The following is a 20,791-nucleotide window of genomic DNA, read 5'->3' on the forward strand; positions in this document are numbered from 1 at the left end:
CATAATTGAAAACGTTCGGGTCATCAAGATTTAAGCGCATTCGTGCCATTTTGGATGTTGAATAAGTTGATTAGCGACTTTTAAGACTTCAATCTTTGATTTTGTGTTTTATTTTGTGTTTTTGTTGTCTCAAAGCATCAGTACGTAGAAATTTCATATTTTATTTTACTGTGTTATACTGATAGTGTTAAAATAATATGAACCCCGTGTTAGGAGAAAAATATGTTTGTTTTTTGTTGTAATCTTTTATTAACGTATATTCAACTTTCGGTCAACACCATGATAGCCGATCTTTACTGAAACAATGAATAACGTAATCGCTTCATCACAGCGAATTTCTTTACTAGCGGATTCACTCTAAGTAGCACATTTACAATATAAAATTTTAATTTTGAATTGAAGATGACAATTCATGCACAAACGTTTCAAAACTATATTACAGCCGTCCGGGAGGAAAGCATTATTTAAATGAATGAAAATACATCGCATTTTTGTTGAAAATAAAACGAAAAAAAAAACAAAAACAAAAACAAAAAACATAACAAAACAGAAAACAAAAACAAAACAAAAACAAAACAAAAACAAAAACATAAACACAACGAATCAGTGTTATTTTTCACACGTTTTATACAAAACAGTACACTGCTAACCATAAAAATAATTTGGTTCGAAGAAAAGAATATTTTGACGCTTCTTGTTTCAAATAAACTAAAAATCAATAAGGTATCTTGAGTAAAACACCTTTTGGTGACTTTTGATATGCCAAGTCATATCACGAACTTGATACATACTGGATTTTACTCAATTGCAATGTGACATGTTTTTCCTTCCTTTGCACCTGCTTTCTGTACCCGTTATTTGTGAACTGTCATGGTTTTCTAATTTTGAATTTTTATGTTATTTCACATATGTGGATCGTCTTTTTTTATTTTCACATTTTTGCCGTGTCTTTGAATTCAGAAATGCCTCTCTATTTTGTTGATTTAGTATTTTAATTTGTAGATATTTAGCAGTAGTTTGTCGGTCTTACCTAAATTAAAATGTCCTTACTTTAAAGAATCATTTATTGTACTTTGTAGATTTTCCGGTTCCACCGGACAATACTGAAAATTTAATTATTTGTTGTATTGCTTGTGGCAATTTGCTTTGTCTTTATCATATGAATCGATCTTTATTGAAGTTTTTTGGCTTGTCTTTACATATACCACATAGCGAATTACCATTTGGGTTAAATTTAAGTAGTGGTTTTTGCAGCTAATCTGCTTTATACTTTATTTGGTTGCACGAATTTAATTGAAATGTAATTACTTGGATTAATAGTCAGACTCTTCTTAACAATTATTTGTAATTCGCTAAAAACATGAAGTTTCTATGTGGCTTTTCTTTTTCATTGAAGATATAATTGTTACCGCTGCCTGAAGTGATTGTTTGAAAAAAGAGAAATATGGATATTCTGGTTGTGGACCAGTATCATGATAAGAGTAGTCGGTGTGTCAGGAATGGCTTATGTTGTTGTATTGGGTGTACCGGTTATAAGGAATGATAGACGTTAGTTGTGTTTAAAGAAAACCATTTTTTATTACGTTTGTCATTTTTTACTTGGCATAATATTTTCCTATAAAATACCTAACGTGTTATGAAATACAAAATTACGATCAAATAGATATCAAAGATATTGTTTGTTTTTCGTTCGTGGTGAAGTATTGGTTCCTCGTTTCATTTTTTAGTTTTCTGTATTTTTTTCAGTTTCCGTTGGTTTTTATGTGTACTGGTTTCATTTGTTTTCTTCAATCTCTTGATTTTAGAATTCTTAAATGTCGCCGTACCAGTTGTATTTTCAAGATTATCCTTCATGTGTTTACGAACCTTATTTGTTTGATCTTTCTGATATTTTGGTTTGGTTTATCCATTTGGTTCGATCTTGTATTTTTACAATTCTCAACCTTTTGTTTGCTTAGTAGTTTTGGTTAAGTGAATTTATTTTCATAGTAACCTTATGGCAATTCATAATTTTTGTTGTTCTTTTAAGCCTTTAACTACTGCATCTTGCTATGCATATGGATTAATTGACGCGTATCAATATTTTTGAATATAAAAAGAATCAGGTTTTGTTAATTATTTAATCAATTGCATGGTATTCAAGGAAATCGACATCCGTAACATAACATTGAAAAGATCATACGGACTGACAAAACATAGTTACATGTACAATGATCTGTTGATTAAATTCAGTAAGTAAGGACCAAATAAATAGTTCACTCCACATGTAATTATACCTAAATCGTCCTGGTCACTCCTCACTTATGCTACATCAGCTAAGGTAAAATATAATTATCTCCCGTTTCACAATCTGCAAAACAATAAAATGTTGAGTAGGTTGAATAAGTCTCAGGTTTTAATTCAAGAAAATAAAATGCATAAATATTCATGCTGTTACTAATGTAACCAACACTTATACGAATTTGAACAGGTATATTTGAATTACTGAGTTCCCTCTCCCCTATGAATATGGTATATTTCAGCAATTAAAAAAAACGTCGCAAAATACAATGACTAGGTATCAATTCCTAATTGAATTCCATTCAATAGTTAAACAGATGTTGTTCTTACCTTTGTCGGTTTTCAGTTTATTTAAACAGCCTCCATCTTACTTCTGTAAAAAAGTAATAAATGTATCAGATGTTTAAATGTAAAAACATACCTCTTTAATCGTTATTACTACGCATTTATCTGAAAGTGTTCACCATTCCAACATGTATGAAAAAAAGCTACTAAATACTTATATATACTGCATTTTTATTCGTAATTGACAACTATTTTTCAAAGTTATCAATACTTCAACAATGTCTACAATCAATTATAAATATCACAAAAGAAAAATGAGCAACTAAAAATTTACTAAATTTTCTTATTTAAGTTGTTAGTCCATTTCACTACAGAATACAGACTTCAGTCTATATCATCTGTTAACAAACTAGGGTTATGACTCACAAAAGGGCTGGCTCTGCTCACAGATACACTTTTGACAGTTCTAGTCGTGGATACTGAGCTACGGTTCCTTGTTCTAAGTTTTGTCAAAGAAGCTTCTGTACTCTCAGCACGTTCCTCGGCATCCTCGAGCTCACTCTGAGCTTTGCGGTATTTAGACAAGTTGATGGCAGCTATCTCTTCCTGTAATTTTTCAAAGCAAAGATAACTTAACATTTGAATAGTTTTCGTTAAATAAATCGAGAAATAATCTTTTTAGTTTAAAAGTATTATACTAAAAGTATTTTTTTCTTATTTTCCTAAATCCAGGTAGTTCAATTGTCTATGCCATTCATCTTTGCCATGTGTTAAGAACTTAGCCGTCGTACAATGGGAGGACTGATACTTACAGCTTCCTCAACCTGGCGTTTGTATGTTTTGACTTTTGCGTTAAGTTTATCAATCATGTCCTGGAGTCTTTCATGAACCTTGCGATCTTCGTCGCACTGGAATGCCAATTCCTTCATCCTGCGGTCGGCTTTGCGCATGTTCTTCTGTGTTTCAGCATGACGACGTTGTTCCCCGTCGAGTTCACCTTCTAAGTCACGCACCTAGAAGTAAATGATTGTAAGAAGATGCAGTAAACAATTTTCAAAAAGAACTTATAAAAAAGTAACCTAGTATTGATTATGCTGAATTCGAATTCTATGGAAATATTGTTAAGAATGCTACATAATATTTACACCTTTAAAAATCACCCCGTCTTGTGTTGATGTTATATGACAATTTTTCAATGATAATATGTAGATAATACAATAACTAACTCTTTGTTCAAGTTTAGCAATGACTTTCCTGCCTCCCTTTGATCCGCTGGTTTCGGCTTCCTCAACACGAATGTGCAACTCTTTGATGGTAATTTCTAACGTTTTCCTCATTTTTTCGATCTGAGCGCTGTGTTCTTGTTCAGCTCTAAGCTCGTCAGCGATCCTGGTAGCATCCATAAGTGCTCTCTTTGCACGGTCATCAGCACTCTTAATCTCGCTCTGCAACTCATCGAGGTCAGCCTGAAATATATCCTTAACTGTACTTCGGTATTTCTACAATTTAATTTTGAATCTTGAACTAAATATTAAAGTAATAATACTCGAAGCTGTTTAATAAATATTGAAAGTTTTTTTGAAGTCCTGGATAAATGCGTAATCATTTACTACTCGATAAGTCATTGTCCCTTTCAAATGTTTTAGTACTTACAGACATGGCTTGCATATCGCCTTCAACCTTCCTTCTGTGAGCTTGTGCAGAGCTAACTTGGGCAGACAGCTCGTTAATACGGTCTTGCGCTTGATAGAGTTCTCCCTCAGCGACTTTTCTTGCTCGCTCCGACTGTTCCAAAGCAGATCTGACTTCGTCAATCTCATTAATGAGGACATTGCATCTTCTCTCGGTTAAGACATATGATTCGCGTGATTCATCACGGAAACGTGATTCTTCCTCGACCTTCCTCTGCATCTCTTGGATGTTAACAATATATCTCTTTACCGTCTTCTCAGCTTCAGCCTTGGCTCTATTTGCAGAATCAAGTGCCATTTCCAACTCATTGATGTCTTGTTCAAGCTTCTTTCTGACTCTGGTGGACTCGGTTTTGCCTTTAGCTTCAGATTCAAGACTAATCTGCATTGACTCAAGAGCCCTCTGGTGATTGCGACTGTAATGTAAAAAGTATGTTTTTTTTTTTTTGTTTTTTTTTTTTTTAAATTCCTTCCATTTTGCTTTCGGATTTGTTTTCAAATTTTTCCCCTGATACGTGTCATTTCACGACTTTAGGTTCCAATTTCAAATTAATCAATTATGATTTTTCGTCGTACGGTTTAAGCTACATCAATTTAAGACCACTACTAAACACGCCAAGTTTTCATCTTTATTCGTCCATTTCAACCGAATCATTTCCAATGTCATATTTAAGAAAATACTTCTAAGTATTACCGTGTGTTCTCAAACTCTTCTTCTTTTTCACGGATGCGTCTGTCGATTTCTTGTCTAACAGTTGAAATTTCCAACTGCACGCGCATCACCTTGGCCTCCTCTTGTTCAAGAGCAGATTCAGCTTCTTCTAAGGCAGCCTGGAGCTCTTCCTTCTCCATCTCGAGACGTCTTTTTGCTTTTTCGACTTCATGAACGTTCCTTCCACCATCGCTAAGTTGGTCGGTCAATTCACGAATTTCATCTGAAATAAAACAAATGTATTAGTTTGGAAACATATCGCTTTTGATGATTATGGCCTTGTATCATTTTAACAGGTTCTTTATAAACTTTTCTTCGTCTTCATGGAGCATATGTTTTTAAGTAAACTATATTTTACAAAACCTTATATATCATGACATACCAGCAAGACACTTGTTCTCTCTCCTGAGGGATTCAATAGAGGTGTTGCTTTCCTCGAATTGAGCTTTGCATCTGAAGAGTTCAGCAGAATAGCTACGAGCCTCGGCATGAGCTGTGTCAACCTCGTTCTGGAGTTCTTTAACCTTGACAGTCCATTCTTGGATCGTCCTGTCAAACTGTCTCTGCTTCTTCTCAAGTGTGCTTGAGCTGACGTTGGACTAAAGAAATATAAAATCATATGAAAATAAATGTTTCCTCATCTCACATGTGTACGATTACAAGTAAAGTCTTTCGAATTCAAATCAAACAATAGATTTAATGCTTTTGCAAATGAATATATGCGACTTACTCTTTCGACTTCAATCAGCAGGTCATCGAGCTCCCCTTGGAGTCTATTTTTAGCCTTCTCCAAACCACTGGCCTTGGCGTTAGCAGCTTCTGCGCTCTGTTCAGCTTCAGCCAATCTGGCAGCCAATTTGCGCCTGAAATCCATAGTATACAAATGTACATTTAGACGAACTGTATTTTAAATTCAATTACAATGTACATTACTGTTGTAATATTTCAAAACCTAGACTATGAACAGCACAAAATTAAAAAAAAAAGAAAGATCTACATCACGAGTTCATAATTATGATTATAATAGTAATAATAACATATAATGCCGATTTGTTTTATTAAAAACTAACTTAGCTTCTTCCAGCTCGTCAGTCTTAGATGTACCCTCAGACTCAAATCTAGATCTCCATTGCTGGGCTTCGTTCTTAGCTCTGGACAATTGGCGCTGAAGGTCGCTCTTGGATTCTTGTTCCTCTTCAAAGGCTTCACGGAAAGCATCGACATCAGCGTTCATGTTTCTGATCTCGCTCTGCAGTTTTTGGCGCATCTGTAAAAAAAGTGAATAAAATAACCGTAATTAACAAATTTATTAAAGGAAAATTTTATCTCCAGTTATTCAAAACTAATATACTGTACGTTATGTTGATTCTAGTTAATTTAATATGAAGTATGTGTATTAGGTGTACATTAATACATAATACTGTACTCAAACATTCCATTTTATTAAAGAAATGGTAAATTACCCTTGTCTCGTCCTCAAGACTACGTCTTGCTTCTTCAAGTTGGTGACTGATAGATGATTTGTCTTTTGTGAGAGCACCAATGTTGTGTTCAGCATCTTCCAGGTGACGGTTGAGGTCAGCAACCTCGCTCTGGAGTCTGGCTTTCTGTGAGTTTACGTCAACAATGGTCCTCTGACTTTCCTCGACTCTGCTGTTCATTTCAGAGATCTGAACTTCCATCTGCTTGGCAACCTTGTCGGAGACGCCCTTGTTTTTCATGGAATATTGTACTTGGCTTTGAACATCATCTAACTCACGTTTAAGATCTTTTTTCTCCTTTTCGAGTCTTGCCTTAACTTTGTTCAAACCATCAATTTGATCGGCTAACTCGCTAGCTTGGTCTTGTGCCTTCTTTCGAAGCTGAGCGATTTGAGACTCGTTTTGTAGTGTTTGCTCTTCCATTTCACGGCGAATTCTGATCAACTCTTGCTCACGTTTCTTATTCAAGTCGACCTGAGCCTGTGTGGCTCCGCCTTGTTCTTCCAGTTGAACACTGATCTCATCTAACTCTCTGGACAGTTCTGATCTCTGTTTCTCAGCCTATAATAACACATTTGAAAATTAATGTAGATTCTTTACACACCAAAGTTCTCAGCGTCTTCATTTTATATAGATATGTTAACGTTACATTCTCATATCATATAATGATTCACAAAGATTCTTCATTAGTATTAAATGTATTATAGAAGACTGCTGTACGGCCATCTGCCAGTGATTCCGAAGGTTTTCAGAGATTTGGATGATATACAAAATGTGTAGGTACAGTATTTGTCTTCGAGTAAGGAAGATTAGTTTCGTTATTCGTGGCTTTTTTATTTTTAATTCAGAATGGTGGGACTTTAATCAGTATGAATATCGTGTGATTTAGTGCTTCTGCTTGGTAGTCCATACCTTAGCTCTTGCTGCTCTCTCAGATTCAAGTTCCTCTTCCAACTCATCAATAGTTGATAAGAGGTCTTTAATCTTTCTGTTTTGTTGAGCATTTACACCCTCACATTCTTCAATTCTGGAGTTGAGCATGTTTATTTCACCGTCTTTCCTACAAATTGTTGATCAAACATCGTTTAAAAACATTCAGTTAATTACTTTTAGGTAATTATTTCTGTCAACAAAAATAACTTGTTAGAATTTCATATTTCAATTGGTTGTAAGTTTGGTTTATTCATTTTTTTTCTATTTATAGAAGAGAAAATTTGATAGACCATTTTGTTCAAGTTCAACCAAAATTAATATATATATATATATTTTTATTTGACCAATCACGAAAATTGATGATCAGACCAAATGTATAAACTGTAGACATACAACAACAGAGTAAAGATCAGCTAAGTGTCTGCACACTATTTATTACCATCATTTCTACTGACAAATCAGTAAATATCTGCAAAAAATTAGGACTCTGCAAAGAGAGACCATATAACCTAAACACTTAACGGGACAGTATCATTTTAAATCGTCTTACTTTCTGTTGGCTTCCTCTAGGTCTCTCTTATTGCCTTCTAGTTCTTCCACCACATCTTGTGTTGCTTTGAGATCTTGCTCAACCTTGCGTTTTGCCTTTTCGACATCTCCTCTGATTTTCTTTTCTCTTTCCAAGTTGTCTTCGAACTCGTCCAGAGTCTGTTCCAGCTTGTTCTTAACTTTATTGAGGTGGTTAACCTTATCTTCTTCCTTTTGAAGATCATCAATTGTCTTCTTTTGCAATTCTTCCAAGTTCTTTTTCTCCTTGTTCAATTTACCAATATGCTCGTCTTGTTGCGCCATCTCACCCTGGAGAGTCTTGATTTGATTGTCTTTTGTTGTTTTGTCATGTTCAGCCTATGTTAATTCAATAAAATCATGCTTAATGATAGTTTACATGTCAAATTATAGCAAAAAAGACTAGAAAAACAATACTCACTAACTTGATACCCCTACTAACCAACAGGTGACCTCCATATTGATTTGGGTTAAAATATAAAGTTGGAAGAGTAATCAAGGGAACCAAGGTTATAGCGGTAATCAACAGAATGTAATCCAGGGACAAAGACCAGACATGGAAAACAGACATACACAACAAAGAACATAAAGTAACTAAAATCATACATACATTGGAGGTGCACAATGCGAACATGAAACAAAGATTATGTAAAAGTTTCATTTAATTTTATTCAGTGGTGTTTTAGAAGGAGTAATGGATAAGGGATGTCTCCATGTCCCCATATTTACAAATGACAAAGTCCATGTTTTGCATTGTGAAACCCCTAAATTGATTTGGAACAAAATCTAAGATACAAGTTGCAAAATGGGAACGTAATAATAAATTTTCAGTGGTGTAGGAGAAGTTACAGATTAGAGATGAGTTCCTCCTGTGTAACGGAAGGAAGGAAGGAAGGAAGGGCAGACGGACAGACACCCATATCACTATATACCACCCAATTTGCAATTGGGGTGTAATAGATAGCTAAATTACGTGGTTGCTTACTTTTCCGTGTACAAATGATTAATTTTTATTTCAGTTTTATGTATGTTTTGTACCTTAGCCAGTGTGGTTTCTAGATCTTCAATATCTCTCTTGAGTTCCTGGTTGGACTCCTCCATCTTTTTCTTAATACCCTCTAACTCAGCAGCGGCATCTTCTTCATCCAAAAGGCGTTCTTCCATTTCCTTCATCTGGGCCTCAAACTCACATTTCTGGTTGACGAGCTGTTGAACTCTCTCTTCAAGATCAATAACAGTGTCTTCCTGTGTTTGTAATTGCAAGAAAAGATCATTTTTCTGCTCCAACAATTCGACGTTCTTGATTTCGAGTTCTTTCTTGATCTTTTCAGTTTTAGACAAATCTTCTTCCATCTTTTTCATCATTTCCATTTTCTTTTGCATTTCTTCCTCCTCTCTGGCATAGTTCAACATAGGCTTGACCTTTGCGTACAGTTTCCACCACTGCCAGTTGCGGAGCAAGAGCCACTTTCTGATGTTACGCTGGATGACAGACAGGCCGACTCTGTAGTAAAAAAATGATTTTCAATAATTTGAGCATGTGGTAGTGATGCCGCTTTATCGATTTCGAATTATACTAAGTATAAAACTACTTAAAAAATGTAGAAATTTAACAGGTTTTTCAAGCAAAAAAGGGGACTTCTCGACCAGACCTCCTTGCTTCCGCCAATGATTTAAAATATTTCAATACTTGTATCTTCCATAGATATGGTATATTTCAATGAGCCACCAGTATATAAGTGACGTATGTAATGTCTTCCTTTTTATTATATAACATTTCGACAACTTTCTTACCTCTGGTCCTGGAGTTTCTTGTATGCCTTTCTGATAAGGTATCCTCTGATGTGAGCTTGGAACATAGATACAATAGCACCAAGACGCTCATCGCGCATGTTTTCCAAGTTACCAAGGACACCGGCTTTGAAGAAGACTTTGGTGTTTCCGAGTTTGTATTCTGCTGGGTCCAACTGAAGAGCGAGGAGAACTTTCTCTGTGACAACCTTGCCGTCAACGAATCCCTGTGGAACAGCATTTGGAGCTAAGATGGAGTATCTCTGTTTGAACTCTGCGTAAATGATTCTGCTTGGGTATCCCTTACGGCAGATACGGATTCCTTCCAGTACACCGTTACATTGGAGCTGGTTCAAAACCAATTCAGCATCAATAAGACCAGGCTGTTTCATTTCGTTTGGAATGATACATCTGACAAAGTGAGGGTGGGTGCTGTACAAGTTCTTCATCAACTTGTTCAGTGACTCCTGTAACACAGACACAAGAAACTATATGATATAAGGTAAGTACTTACATGTAGTAAAATAAGGTTTACCAAAATGGAATTATATATATGTAAGTCAGTATGAGAAAGGTGTTACTTGCACCCAATCAATATAACGCATGAAATCATAAACATTCACATTTCTAACATGGAATAACCATCCATGTATTGCCCAGTTAAGTTCCAGATATTTCAAGAACTTATGAAATCTGTTTACCCTGTGGACAGCGGAGATGGTCTGGAAAGCAGAAGACTTCTTCTTCTTTTTGGCGCCACCAGCTGCCTCAGCACCTTCAGGCGGAGCAAATAAAGTAACAACCAAGTGCTCTTTGGATCCTTGCAAAAGTTCGACGACAGTCTCGTTAATGGGATCCTTGTTTTTGTCTAACCATCCAGCAATGTTGTATGGTACCTGTATCAAAAATAATCATATAAAATTCAATTAAATTCAACTTGTATGATCGCTATTTCTTGGAATTGAAATGTGTAGTTATTTTTTCTACCGTACGTGTACTTTACATCACACGACACTATTCAGATACGAGTACCTACTGAACTATTAGAAATCTTAAAGTTGATAAGTCATTTTGATATAAATCATTTACTTACTTAGAATATCGACAACTATCGAAATAAGGAATGTCATCACCAATCAATATGAATAAATTCAACGCTTAAATAGAACAAGATATGAACATTTTACTTACGCTACCAGCGTAATGGTGAAGTTCAAAGTCACCATTCTTTCCTTTGGCTGCCTTTCCTGGTTTGGTGAAGTTAGGAGATTTTCCCATGTGGTTAGAGAACAACATTTCTTTGAAGGATTTGTCGTCAGCTTTGGGGAACATGCACTGTTCTTCTAAGATGGACAAGATACCCATTGGCTTCTCAATAAGTTCGATACAGGCTTGCAAGTCCATACCGAAGTTGATGAACTCCCACTGGATTCCCTCCTTCTTATATTCTTCCTGCTCCAAGACGAACATGTGATGGTTGAAGAACTGTTGCAGTCGCTCGTTGGTGTAATTAATACACAATTGCTCAAAAGTGTTGAACTGCAAGACAAAGGCAAATTTTATAAACAAAACTTACTTTTGGGTCAGTTATTGCGATTCCAATCTACCGGTATCATAAACATTAGAAAGTTGAAGAATATTTCTAGTTGTTTTGAAAACGTTTAACCTTACGCAAGCCATGTCAAGACAATTATGTATTCCCTGCTTTCTACTTCCGTGTAAAACAAATATAATAGGTATAAGTGAAAACAGTCGGCCTACATTCGTGATATGGTCTTTAAACTACAATGTAACCGTGCTATGCAGGACTTAATTGGGTATATCAATTATAATATAATGAAGGTGCTTACATCGAAGATTTCGAAACCAGCAATATCTAGCACACCAATATAGTAGTTTCTCTTAGCTTTGGTGTCGAGACTGTGGTTTACCCTTTTTACCAACCAGCCAAAGAGACGATCGTAGAGAGATTTGGCCATAGCGTTGATGGAGTTCATGACCTGGTTTTTGTTACGGCCCTGGGCGACAATTTCTGTGCCGACCTTGATCTTTGGTTTGACCAAGCATTTAATGAAGTCGTTTGAGTTGACACCCAACAAGAAGGAGACTTTCTCAGCCTCAGCAGTGCCATCGGGCTCAGCTTGTTCACCTCTCTGTTTAAATTTCATTTCACCCATGTGTAAGATGGAAGCTGTGCATTTGTAACAGCTCTTCTTTTCATCAGATGTGAAGCCCAAGACATCAAAGGCGTCCTAAAGAAAGAAACAAAATAAGAAATATAACCTCTGGAAGCTTCTTAACTTTCTTCCTTCAAACATCATATTGATGGTTTTTAATCGTTTAACTTGTATATATATAGTTCGTTTGGCTTAATGTTGGTTGTCTCTAGCTAAGTGTGAGAAATAAAACCATGTCGAAAGAAAAATTATGTTTTTGCCAAATATCTGCACTCAATGGTAATCTTTGGTATTGTTTAATATATTGAAAACACTACTTACATCCATGCCTTTCATTTCCTCGCTATCGTTGATTCCGTCGACAGTAAGAGCTCCCTGGTTGATAAAAGTGTACAATGCAGCATCTGGTGTAACCAACATCATCTCGTGATACTCTGGTATAGCATTAGTCAACAACTGATAGAAAACGTGGTAGTTTCTCTCAGCGCTCAGACAGAAGGTGACACGAGACTTCTCAAGCAGATCTAGAAGACAAATGACATCCATGAATATACTTGTGTAGAGAATGTAGCATTTTTCGTTGACCACTAATATGAGACCGTAGAAGTAGTTTTGTATGAATTTGGATCCAAAATTGAGGTGATTTTGAGATTTATTTTGATTTCACTTCCATAAACGCTCCTAGAGATATCAATTGTCACATAAAAATAGGCTCTTACAAGCAGTTCAAAATAGTAGGAAAGTGGAAATGCCTTGCACGGAATAATACTTACAAGTTTCAATGTCAGCTCCGGCAATTTTTCCATCGGGACCGAAGTGTATACGGATAAATTTTCCCTGAAAGGTTTAATGAAAATGTTTTTTAAAAAGCTAAGACTAAGGAATTAGAAAGAAACGTTTTTTTTTAATCTTAATAAGGGTAAACATTTAAAACAAAACTGCAATCTAGAAATAGTTATGTTTAGGAATGCTTACATGAATGTCCTCGTTCATTTTAGTTCTGCTGTTAAACTATATCTCGAAAGAAACTAGTAGAAAAGTTGTGCAGCGAATGATAAATGAACTGGTTTCATGAATGTTCGTAAAATATTGTACTTACAAATCTAGAAGAGTTGTTGTTACGGGTTGTCTTGGCGTTACCGTAAGCTTCAAGCACAGGGTTAGCCTGCACAATCTGGTCTTCGAGAGAACCCTAATATTGAAAAAAAATAACCATTATGAAAACATGTGTTATAATTGAATGACGCACGTATACTTTGATTCATCGAGTTTCTTTGGTATTGCTTTAGTATGCTAATTCTCTTAGTTTCATAGGAAATTTTTATTTACATGATAAAATGGATAATAACAATACATTAATATGTCTTATTAGCTAAAATTGTGTGTACCTTCTTTGAATCAGATTTTTCTTCATCATCCTTGTCTTTCTTTCCAAGAGTTGCAGCAACTTTAGCGAAGTACATGATGACTTTCTTTGTGTTTTCAGTCTTTCCGGCACCAGATTCACCACTGCAAACACATACATACATTAAGTATTTATTACCAATAATATAAACTCTTAAAGTTGAAGCTTTAGGTGTCATGTAACTAACTAATGCTATAAATGCCTTAAGCAATTATTGTGATGACTGGAATATTCAGAAAACTAAAATTGCTATATTTTCTAAACGAAAAGTAGGAAAAATTTCCCTTTTAAAATCAAAAGTGAAAATATAGATTTGAGTAATAATTTCTGCTATATTGGTTAATTATAACGGCAGCTTTACTTCTGCAAACACTAGACTCATTCAGCAAGCCCAGAAAGCAATGTTTGCTATTTTTAGACAAATACGAACTTTTCTATTTTAAATTGTTCTACAATTGAAATTATTTGATACTCTTGTTCTACCGATACTGACGTATTCTTGTGGAGTTTGGGGTTTCTAAAATGTTTCTGATATTGAAAGGGTTCTTTTGGGTTTTTGTAACCAAATTTGGAAATTAGAGTTAGCACACCTAATTACATGGTTTATGACAAATTGGGCCGTTCTCCTCTAAGTGTTCATATCGATGTCAGAATGATCAGATTTTGGCTTAACAAGTTATCTAGTAAAGTATTTAGAATTTGGTTGAATCTGAAAAAATAGTAAAAAGGATTTTTTTCCTTCATGTGATTAAACCACATTGAAGACCTTTGCAATTTAACTGGATTGAATTATTTATTAAACACAGATGAACTCAATTTAAGTTCGGAATTTATAAGGAATGAACTGAAGAAAACTTTGCAAGATCATTTTTTTTTTCAATCTATAGGTGACTGTTACCAATTTTTAAAACAGAAAACTTGAGCCATACTTGTTAAGATTAAATTATTTTGCAAGGATTTGGCTGTGTAAACTAGGAACAAATGAAATTAATATACCCTTTGAAACTGGAAAATGGGCTAATGTAATAAGGGAGAACAGATTTTGTAAATTATGTTTTAATGGTATTGGGGATGAATTTCACTATTTATTTTTATGTCAAAATACTAATGATACTAAACTTTTGAGGGAAACATATTCCTTTTTACTACCAACGATTTCAATATAAAAAGAAAGGTTTTCTCCCCTTTGTCATACTGAAATTTTAAAATCATGATTAAAAATTGATGTGTTTCTAGAAAAGCAGAGGACGCTTACCCTACCGGTGGACCTGGTCCATGCTCCCAGTTTTTAGTGGAGTCCGAGCTGCTCATTTTCTTTTGTTACTTGGTATGTATGATTTTAGTTACTATATGTTCTTTGTTGCGTATGTCTGTTTTCTATGTCTGGTCTTTGTCCCTGGATTACATTCTTTTGATTACCGCTATAACCTTGGTTCCCTTGATTACTCTTTAACTAATATTTCTCACGTTGTAAAAAAAGGTATGCAAATTGTTGTAATTTAAATATCTGTGTGTTTATACACTTAGTCTTGTTAATGAATTTTAATCTTTTGTTTATTCATGTAACTGAATTTTAATGATTGTATATATTATTTCTCATGTTGCACATTTATGTGTCTGATGACTTATTTAATAAAATATTCGTATTCGTATTCGTATTGAGATTTTATAGACAATTGCGAGACAATCACACAGCCCCTTTCTATTTCGACCTTCATGTACCAGCGTCTGAGAACTCGGGTCTCTGTAGAAAAGAGAACTATTTCTCTAACACCGGTCAGGTATAAAAAATATTAAAAATGAGAGAAATCCACTTATACACTCTCTAAACTTACGTAATCAAACAGGACTGGTTTTCACGATCTTGAACCATGAATTGGTAAGCATTGTCAGCTACAGAGAACAAGTGAGGGGGCATTTCTGTCTTCCTCTTTCCCTTGTATTTGGCAATGACGCTATCAGTGTAAATTGGGAGACGTCTATAAGGATTGACAGCAACACAGAAAAGTCCAGAGTAGGTCTGTAATCAATAAGGTCAGTGTTAAGTCATTTCTTTTTCGTTTTATGATGCACGACACATTACAAATCAGTGGGCAAAAATCGGTCTGAAGTCCGCACATTTGCTCTTTTTTTTTTTTTTTTTTTTTTTAATATTTTCTAATTGAATGACCTAAATGTTGGTTAAAGATCTCAGAACTATCGTTGATGTTAGTTTGCATTTCAATATTAAGAAAAAACATTAAAAAAAATCCTTTTAAACGATCTTTTTTGTTCTTACGTGAAAAAAAAACAATACATTAATAAAAATACCAATTATATCTATTACAAATTTCGATATGCTGTACACTTGTTTCAAGGAGTAACTTACGTAAATGAGCTGACTGGTGTACCTAGCTCTCAAGTTATGGAGTACTGAAGCCTCGTTAAGGTATGTCATGTTGGCCATGTCTTCAATCATTTCGTATTTTGGTGGATTCATCTGTTGGATGTCATCTTTCTTTACTGTCCTATTCTGTAGTTAAATAAGAATTTTATTAATAATTTTCTAATCACGTGAACACGTACATAGAAAGGAGTTTATTAATATTGGCCACAAAAAAAAACATATTTCGAGTGTAAATTTATTACAGTTACTTCTAACACTGTGAAAGGGAGGTATATGATTAATTGATAGTGTTGTATCATTTGAGGGGCTTTGTTTGTGATTCTATAAAACCACAAAATTAGATTCTCAACAAAACTTTCAGTTGACAATTACATTTACATTATTATATCGGAATGGAAATCCAAATAAAGAATTCTATGACTATCAAAACTAACACTACAATAGTCAATACTTTTACAGAATATAATAAACTTAATCCTTTATTACATATACTGTTAAAACAGTATTATTTATTTATCATACGGCATTTTATACCACATTTTAGGTATTAAATTTATTCAATAACGCTATAACAATTAAGCTGAAAACGATAGCACTTTCTGTATATCCGTTACACCCTTCATTTCGTTTATTATAAAGCTAAGACAACGTAGCTTCGAGGATATAATTTGACTGTCTTAGCGGATATAAACCACAAAAATTCCCCGAAGTCTTCCGTAACGCAGTGTTAACAATCAAACGCACGATATGGGTGACGCTGACGATCAGCTGACTGTTCCTATACTTGGTGTAGCTAAGAATATATACTCAATTCTTTGCATATGATCATGACCGACTGAGGGATTTCTTTAAAACGGTATTCGCAAGAGAGGTTATTTCAATGGCGAAGTTTTGTTGTTTCAATACCTTAGTCGACAGCGTTTTCATGAAGCTCTTAAAAGTAAGTGAAACCTTATATAATAATCACAGTAGCAATTTAAAATATGGATGAAATGCATGTACTCCCGCAGTACCCTCACTCAATGTTGAAAGGGAGCTTATACAAGTAAAAGGGATATAAAAAGGGGACTTCAATATTTTTTATAATTGCGTTTCAATACCATAGTTAAACATGATTTCGATGTGAATAATTTACCTTTAAGAGTAATTGACACGTTTTCGACGTTATACATCTGTGTACTATTAACAACATAGTAGTCAATATTTTTTTCTATTAAATGATAATCTCAATTGGAAGAGGTTAAAACAATTCTGCTTTAACAGGGGTTATTTAAGTTTACACACTGTGTAAATACCTTTTAAGAAAATTGAGTATTTATATTTAATGCAGATTTTATATATACTTTAGTTATATCTTCTAATATTTCGCGTGATGTACGTTTTAAAGATATATACTAGATCTGCTAAATATAATACATGACGGACAGAGGAGTTTCTTAACGCCCTTGGCTATCATTTGGGTCTTTCACGGACGGTGTAAAGTATTGTAGCGTTTACACATTATCGGACATAGTCATACCCGTGAATGTGGGTCATGGTATATTCGGGGAAATTAGTTGTCATGTGACCACATTAAATGCAATATCACGTGATTAAAGGTCGATTCATAACCTAGTGTTCCAATTTGTAATCTGTACGCTATATATTATACAGCCTACAGCATTTGCTGAATCTTTGATCCAGCAAAAATTTTTTTTGAAATAAAATCAACACCTTCAAGTGCATATAAGACAGAAAAGTAGGTCAACTTAATGCACGACAATCAATTGATGAGAAATCTCCATGGCCGAAAAGATAATGTTATGTTTCCGATCACCATTCTAAAATTTTGTCGGGTCGGTAGGTAGGGATTTATTTTTACTTAAAATTTTTAAAATGGAATAAGTCATAGTGACACCAAACTTAGAATACAATGAACCAAATATGCAGAAACTCATAGACTTTGTCCACGGCCTAGGCCCTTTTGGGATTCTGCGCTTGAGATGTTTTTTGTTTTGACGATGGTGGTCAAAACAAAAAATATTTAATTCAAGTGCCGAATCTCAAAAGGTATTATCCACGACCAAGAGCACACTCACGTCATGTGTGTTTATAATCGAATGTAAATATAAACAACCAATATTTCTCTTTTGTTTTTCCATCTAGGATAGAAAGTCTTTATTTTCTACTTTTTTTCTGAAAGACAATCCGCAGACTTTATATTTTTTTTCAAAATAGCAAATAAAAAACTTCTGGATAGGGGGTCTGAAGGAGGGACGGTAGGATGACCGGAAGCATAACATATTTTTAGGCTTAATAGGACGTTCTATTTATTACTCCAGGGGTTCTAGAGGTTGTCTGTTTATTACTCCAGCAGTTCTAGAGGTTGTCTGTTTATTACTCCAGCAGTTCTAGAGGTTGTCTGGCAAGATATTATATTGCAAAACACGTGGTATTGAGGAATCTGTTGAGTTGGGGTAATTAGCTGCCCATTACGTACTGTAATATGAAGTTTCGGGGACTCCACATTATACATCTAGACATTATGTACACGTAGAAGTACGGTGTACATGTAAGTACATTCCCGAGGAGCTCCAACGATTTTTAGTTTTGCTATATATGTATATGTCAGACTGCATGAACTGACAACTATTAATATGATTTTGAATTAAACATTTTTTGTTTATGACGTCATGCCAATAAAGTAAAGTTTGTACATGTACATAAAAATATACAAATATAATTTTAGTCACATTCGTATTTGAACATTTGTTAAAAGGGTTGGGATTTTATTAAGTATCAAGACATTAATACGACACACTTAAAATAACTACGTTTTGTTAAATTGTGAAGAAGATTTACAGGATTTAATGAAATAGAGATTCTGAAGTTAATGACAGTGTTGTGAAGTACTAAATGTACATACGTGTTATGTTGGTTCTGAAACCAAATAATACTGGCAGTGCCTCTGGATGTATTTTATACACTGCAAAACAAGTACTATAGTAAAGGAAACATTTTCAGGCTATTTAGAATTTGATAAAATAGTTTGATACAAGATTTAGTTGAAATATTGATTTTGAAGTGTTAGCTGTGAGCCAGTATCGATTGATTTAGCCTAAAAGTCCTTCATATACCGGTATTATAATTTTGATTTATAAGAATTTTGAATGTTTTCTGTTGAGTACATGACTGAAGGTTTTACAGTTTTACAGTTTTACAGTTTTATTCTCTTTTGATAGAGAATTGTTTAATAGGACTAATGTAAAAACAAAGACTTTATATATGTAAAAAAAATGCGTTTGTATATTGATATGGTGCTGACAGCGGCGTCATCATCGGCGGCGTCCGTGTCGTCGTCGTCCATATTCACTTGGTTTTCGTGCGATGACTTTAGTTATCATGGTTGGTCAACTGTTATTAAATTTTGATATGATTTTACTAACTACTTAAGGGATGCTCCTATTTAATTTTGAGTTTATGACCCCTACCGTTTTCAAATTAGGGCCATCCATGTAACTGACAGATACCACTCTGTTGGTTTCTGTTAATTTAAAAAAAAAAACTGAGAGTCCAGAATTTTATCAAGCTAAAGTGAAATGGCCAATCCTTAACATGACATATCAAGTTGAACACATCCATGCAAGTACACCTTCAAGAAAGAAGCATTGCTATATGTATACGACTTGTCTTATGGTTATGGCAAGCCATTGTGGAACTTGTTCCCCATTTATTGATGTCAGTAAATATTAAGTAACATATGTTAATGGATATTTATCAACGTACCTATAATTCAATTATTGATATCAGTAAACTTTTTTTTTTATGTTCATAATAATGCAAACACATTCAAGACAAAACGTATGGATGTTCAAATTTGCTCTTCGGGCAATATTAGTCTGTGTCCATACTTGTATAACATAAAAACAGTTTTAAGGCTTAAACTTTTTTTATGACTTTGTAGGTCAAAGCCTTAAATTATAGCTTTATAACTATCCTTACAATTCCACATGCGTTTGTTCCATGAACAAGTTGTCGTCTGCACTTTAGCATTATTTGTAAAGAATGTTCATTGCTAGATAAAACTATTGAAATTCTTGGGTGTTAACGCATTAAAATAACAATATTGCTGAGAACTATTCAGTGCAATAGTTATAAAACTTGTAAAATGTGTCTTTAATTTAGCAACTTGAATTAGTCTTGTTTATCTTGGTATTAAGTCCGTGCCAATAATCTTGTCTATCTCACTGACTTCATTATCCAATTGTCTTAGGTGTTGATAATTGAGACAGTATGTGTCTATCAATATACTAACGAATAGAGGAGGATGTACTTTATGTTCTTATCTCATGATAAAGCATTCATTTGGCAATATTTATCATTTTCTTTACATGCATCGATATCAAAACCAGTCTCTGTAAGAAATTAGCAGCGAGTTAACAGGGGACAGAAAATAACATCGCTTTGACATTGTAGCTTCATTATTTGTACCATCAGCATGAAAGACAACAATTTGCTTATCGTTTTTAATGAATGAGTTTTAGTTTGCAAATGCAAATGAACATTTCAGGGGCAGATAACTCCATTATTAAAAAAAGACTATTTTTTCTCTCATTGTAATGACAAATTTCCGAACATATCCGGTAAGTCAAAAAATTAATAGCGGCAATTTTAAGTGGAAATGACTTTTTTGGGTGAAAGTATATTGTCAAATTGGTGGGGTTTGACATACCTTAATATTCATATTTTTTATACTTTGTCCGAATTTTACAAAGGCTTGTACTTAAGAGGTAAAATATGCTTAGGGGAAAAGGGAATAAGAATTGTACTGTACCTCGTTTGAATCGATGCATTTGACAGTAATATCGTCTCCTTTTGAAGATTGAATCTCGGCTTTAACAAATCCTTCCTTGGCATCATGAATCCAGCACATTTTCTTGCCATCAAATTCCTTGGTTTGTTCCTTCAGCAACTTTGCCCTATCGACGGCCAAGTACTGAAAGTCGGGATCCTGCGCTAACTGTGCCTGCGTCATCTTGAACGAAAGTTACAAGGAGACGAAGGTATACTCTGGACAATCTGTGTTGGTCTTTGGATGAAGCTT

At 34.4% G+C, this 20,791-nt stretch overlaps 1 protein-coding gene across 1 annotated transcript; it reads right to left on the reverse strand.

Annotated features, from left to right (window-relative positions):
- Window positions 1-2,138: 2,138 nt before the first annotated feature.
- LOC148618823 (uncharacterized) lies at window positions 2,139-20,791 on the reverse strand. Its single transcript, XM_088578080.1, has 25 exons — window positions 20,522-20,791; window positions 15,691-15,834; window positions 15,158-15,342; window positions 13,306-13,426; window positions 13,017-13,109; window positions 12,691-12,754; window positions 12,239-12,441; window positions 11,591-11,992; window positions 10,932-11,279; window positions 10,442-10,636; window positions 9,744-10,207; window positions 8,988-9,453; window positions 7,933-8,288; window positions 7,362-7,509; window positions 6,432-7,010; window positions 6,039-6,235; window positions 5,699-5,831; window positions 5,351-5,567; window positions 4,951-5,191; window positions 4,219-4,672; window positions 3,792-4,031; window positions 3,378-3,578; window positions 2,992-3,171; window positions 2,611-2,653; window positions 2,139-2,350 (listed from the first exon to the last, which is right to left on the reverse strand). Exons 1-24 carry the CDS (start codon window positions 20,720-20,722, stop codon window positions 2,648-2,650), a joined length of 5,838 nt encoding a protein of 1,945 aa, XP_088434206.1. The 5' UTR covers window positions 20,723-20,791; the 3' UTR covers window positions 2,139-2,350; window positions 2,611-2,647.

The sequence above is a fragment of the Perna viridis genome, chromosome 4, assembly GCF_037379345.1.
Source record: "Perna viridis isolate PV_CMFRI_1.1 ecotype Kerala chromosome 4, ASM3737934v1, whole genome shotgun sequence".
Lineage (NCBI taxonomy): Eukaryota > Metazoa > Mollusca > Bivalvia > Mytilida > Mytilidae > Perna > Perna viridis.

What these genes read in the sequence shown, in the direction of transcription:
- LOC148618823 (XM_088578080.1), bottom strand. Translation starts at nt 20,722, where the DNA reads ATGACGCAGGCACAGTTAGCGCAGGATCCCGACTTTCAGTACTTGGCC. An exon ending in AAGAAACTCCAGGACCAGAG is followed by an intron (nt 9,454 to 9,743) that starts GTAAGAAAGTTG and finishes TTTTTACTACAG; the next exon opens with AGTCGGCCTGTCTGTCATCC. An exon ending in CTAGAGGAAGCCAACAGAAA is followed by an intron (nt 7,510 to 7,932) that starts GTAAGACGATTT and finishes AACAATTTGTAG; the next exon opens with GAAAGACGGTGAAATAAACA.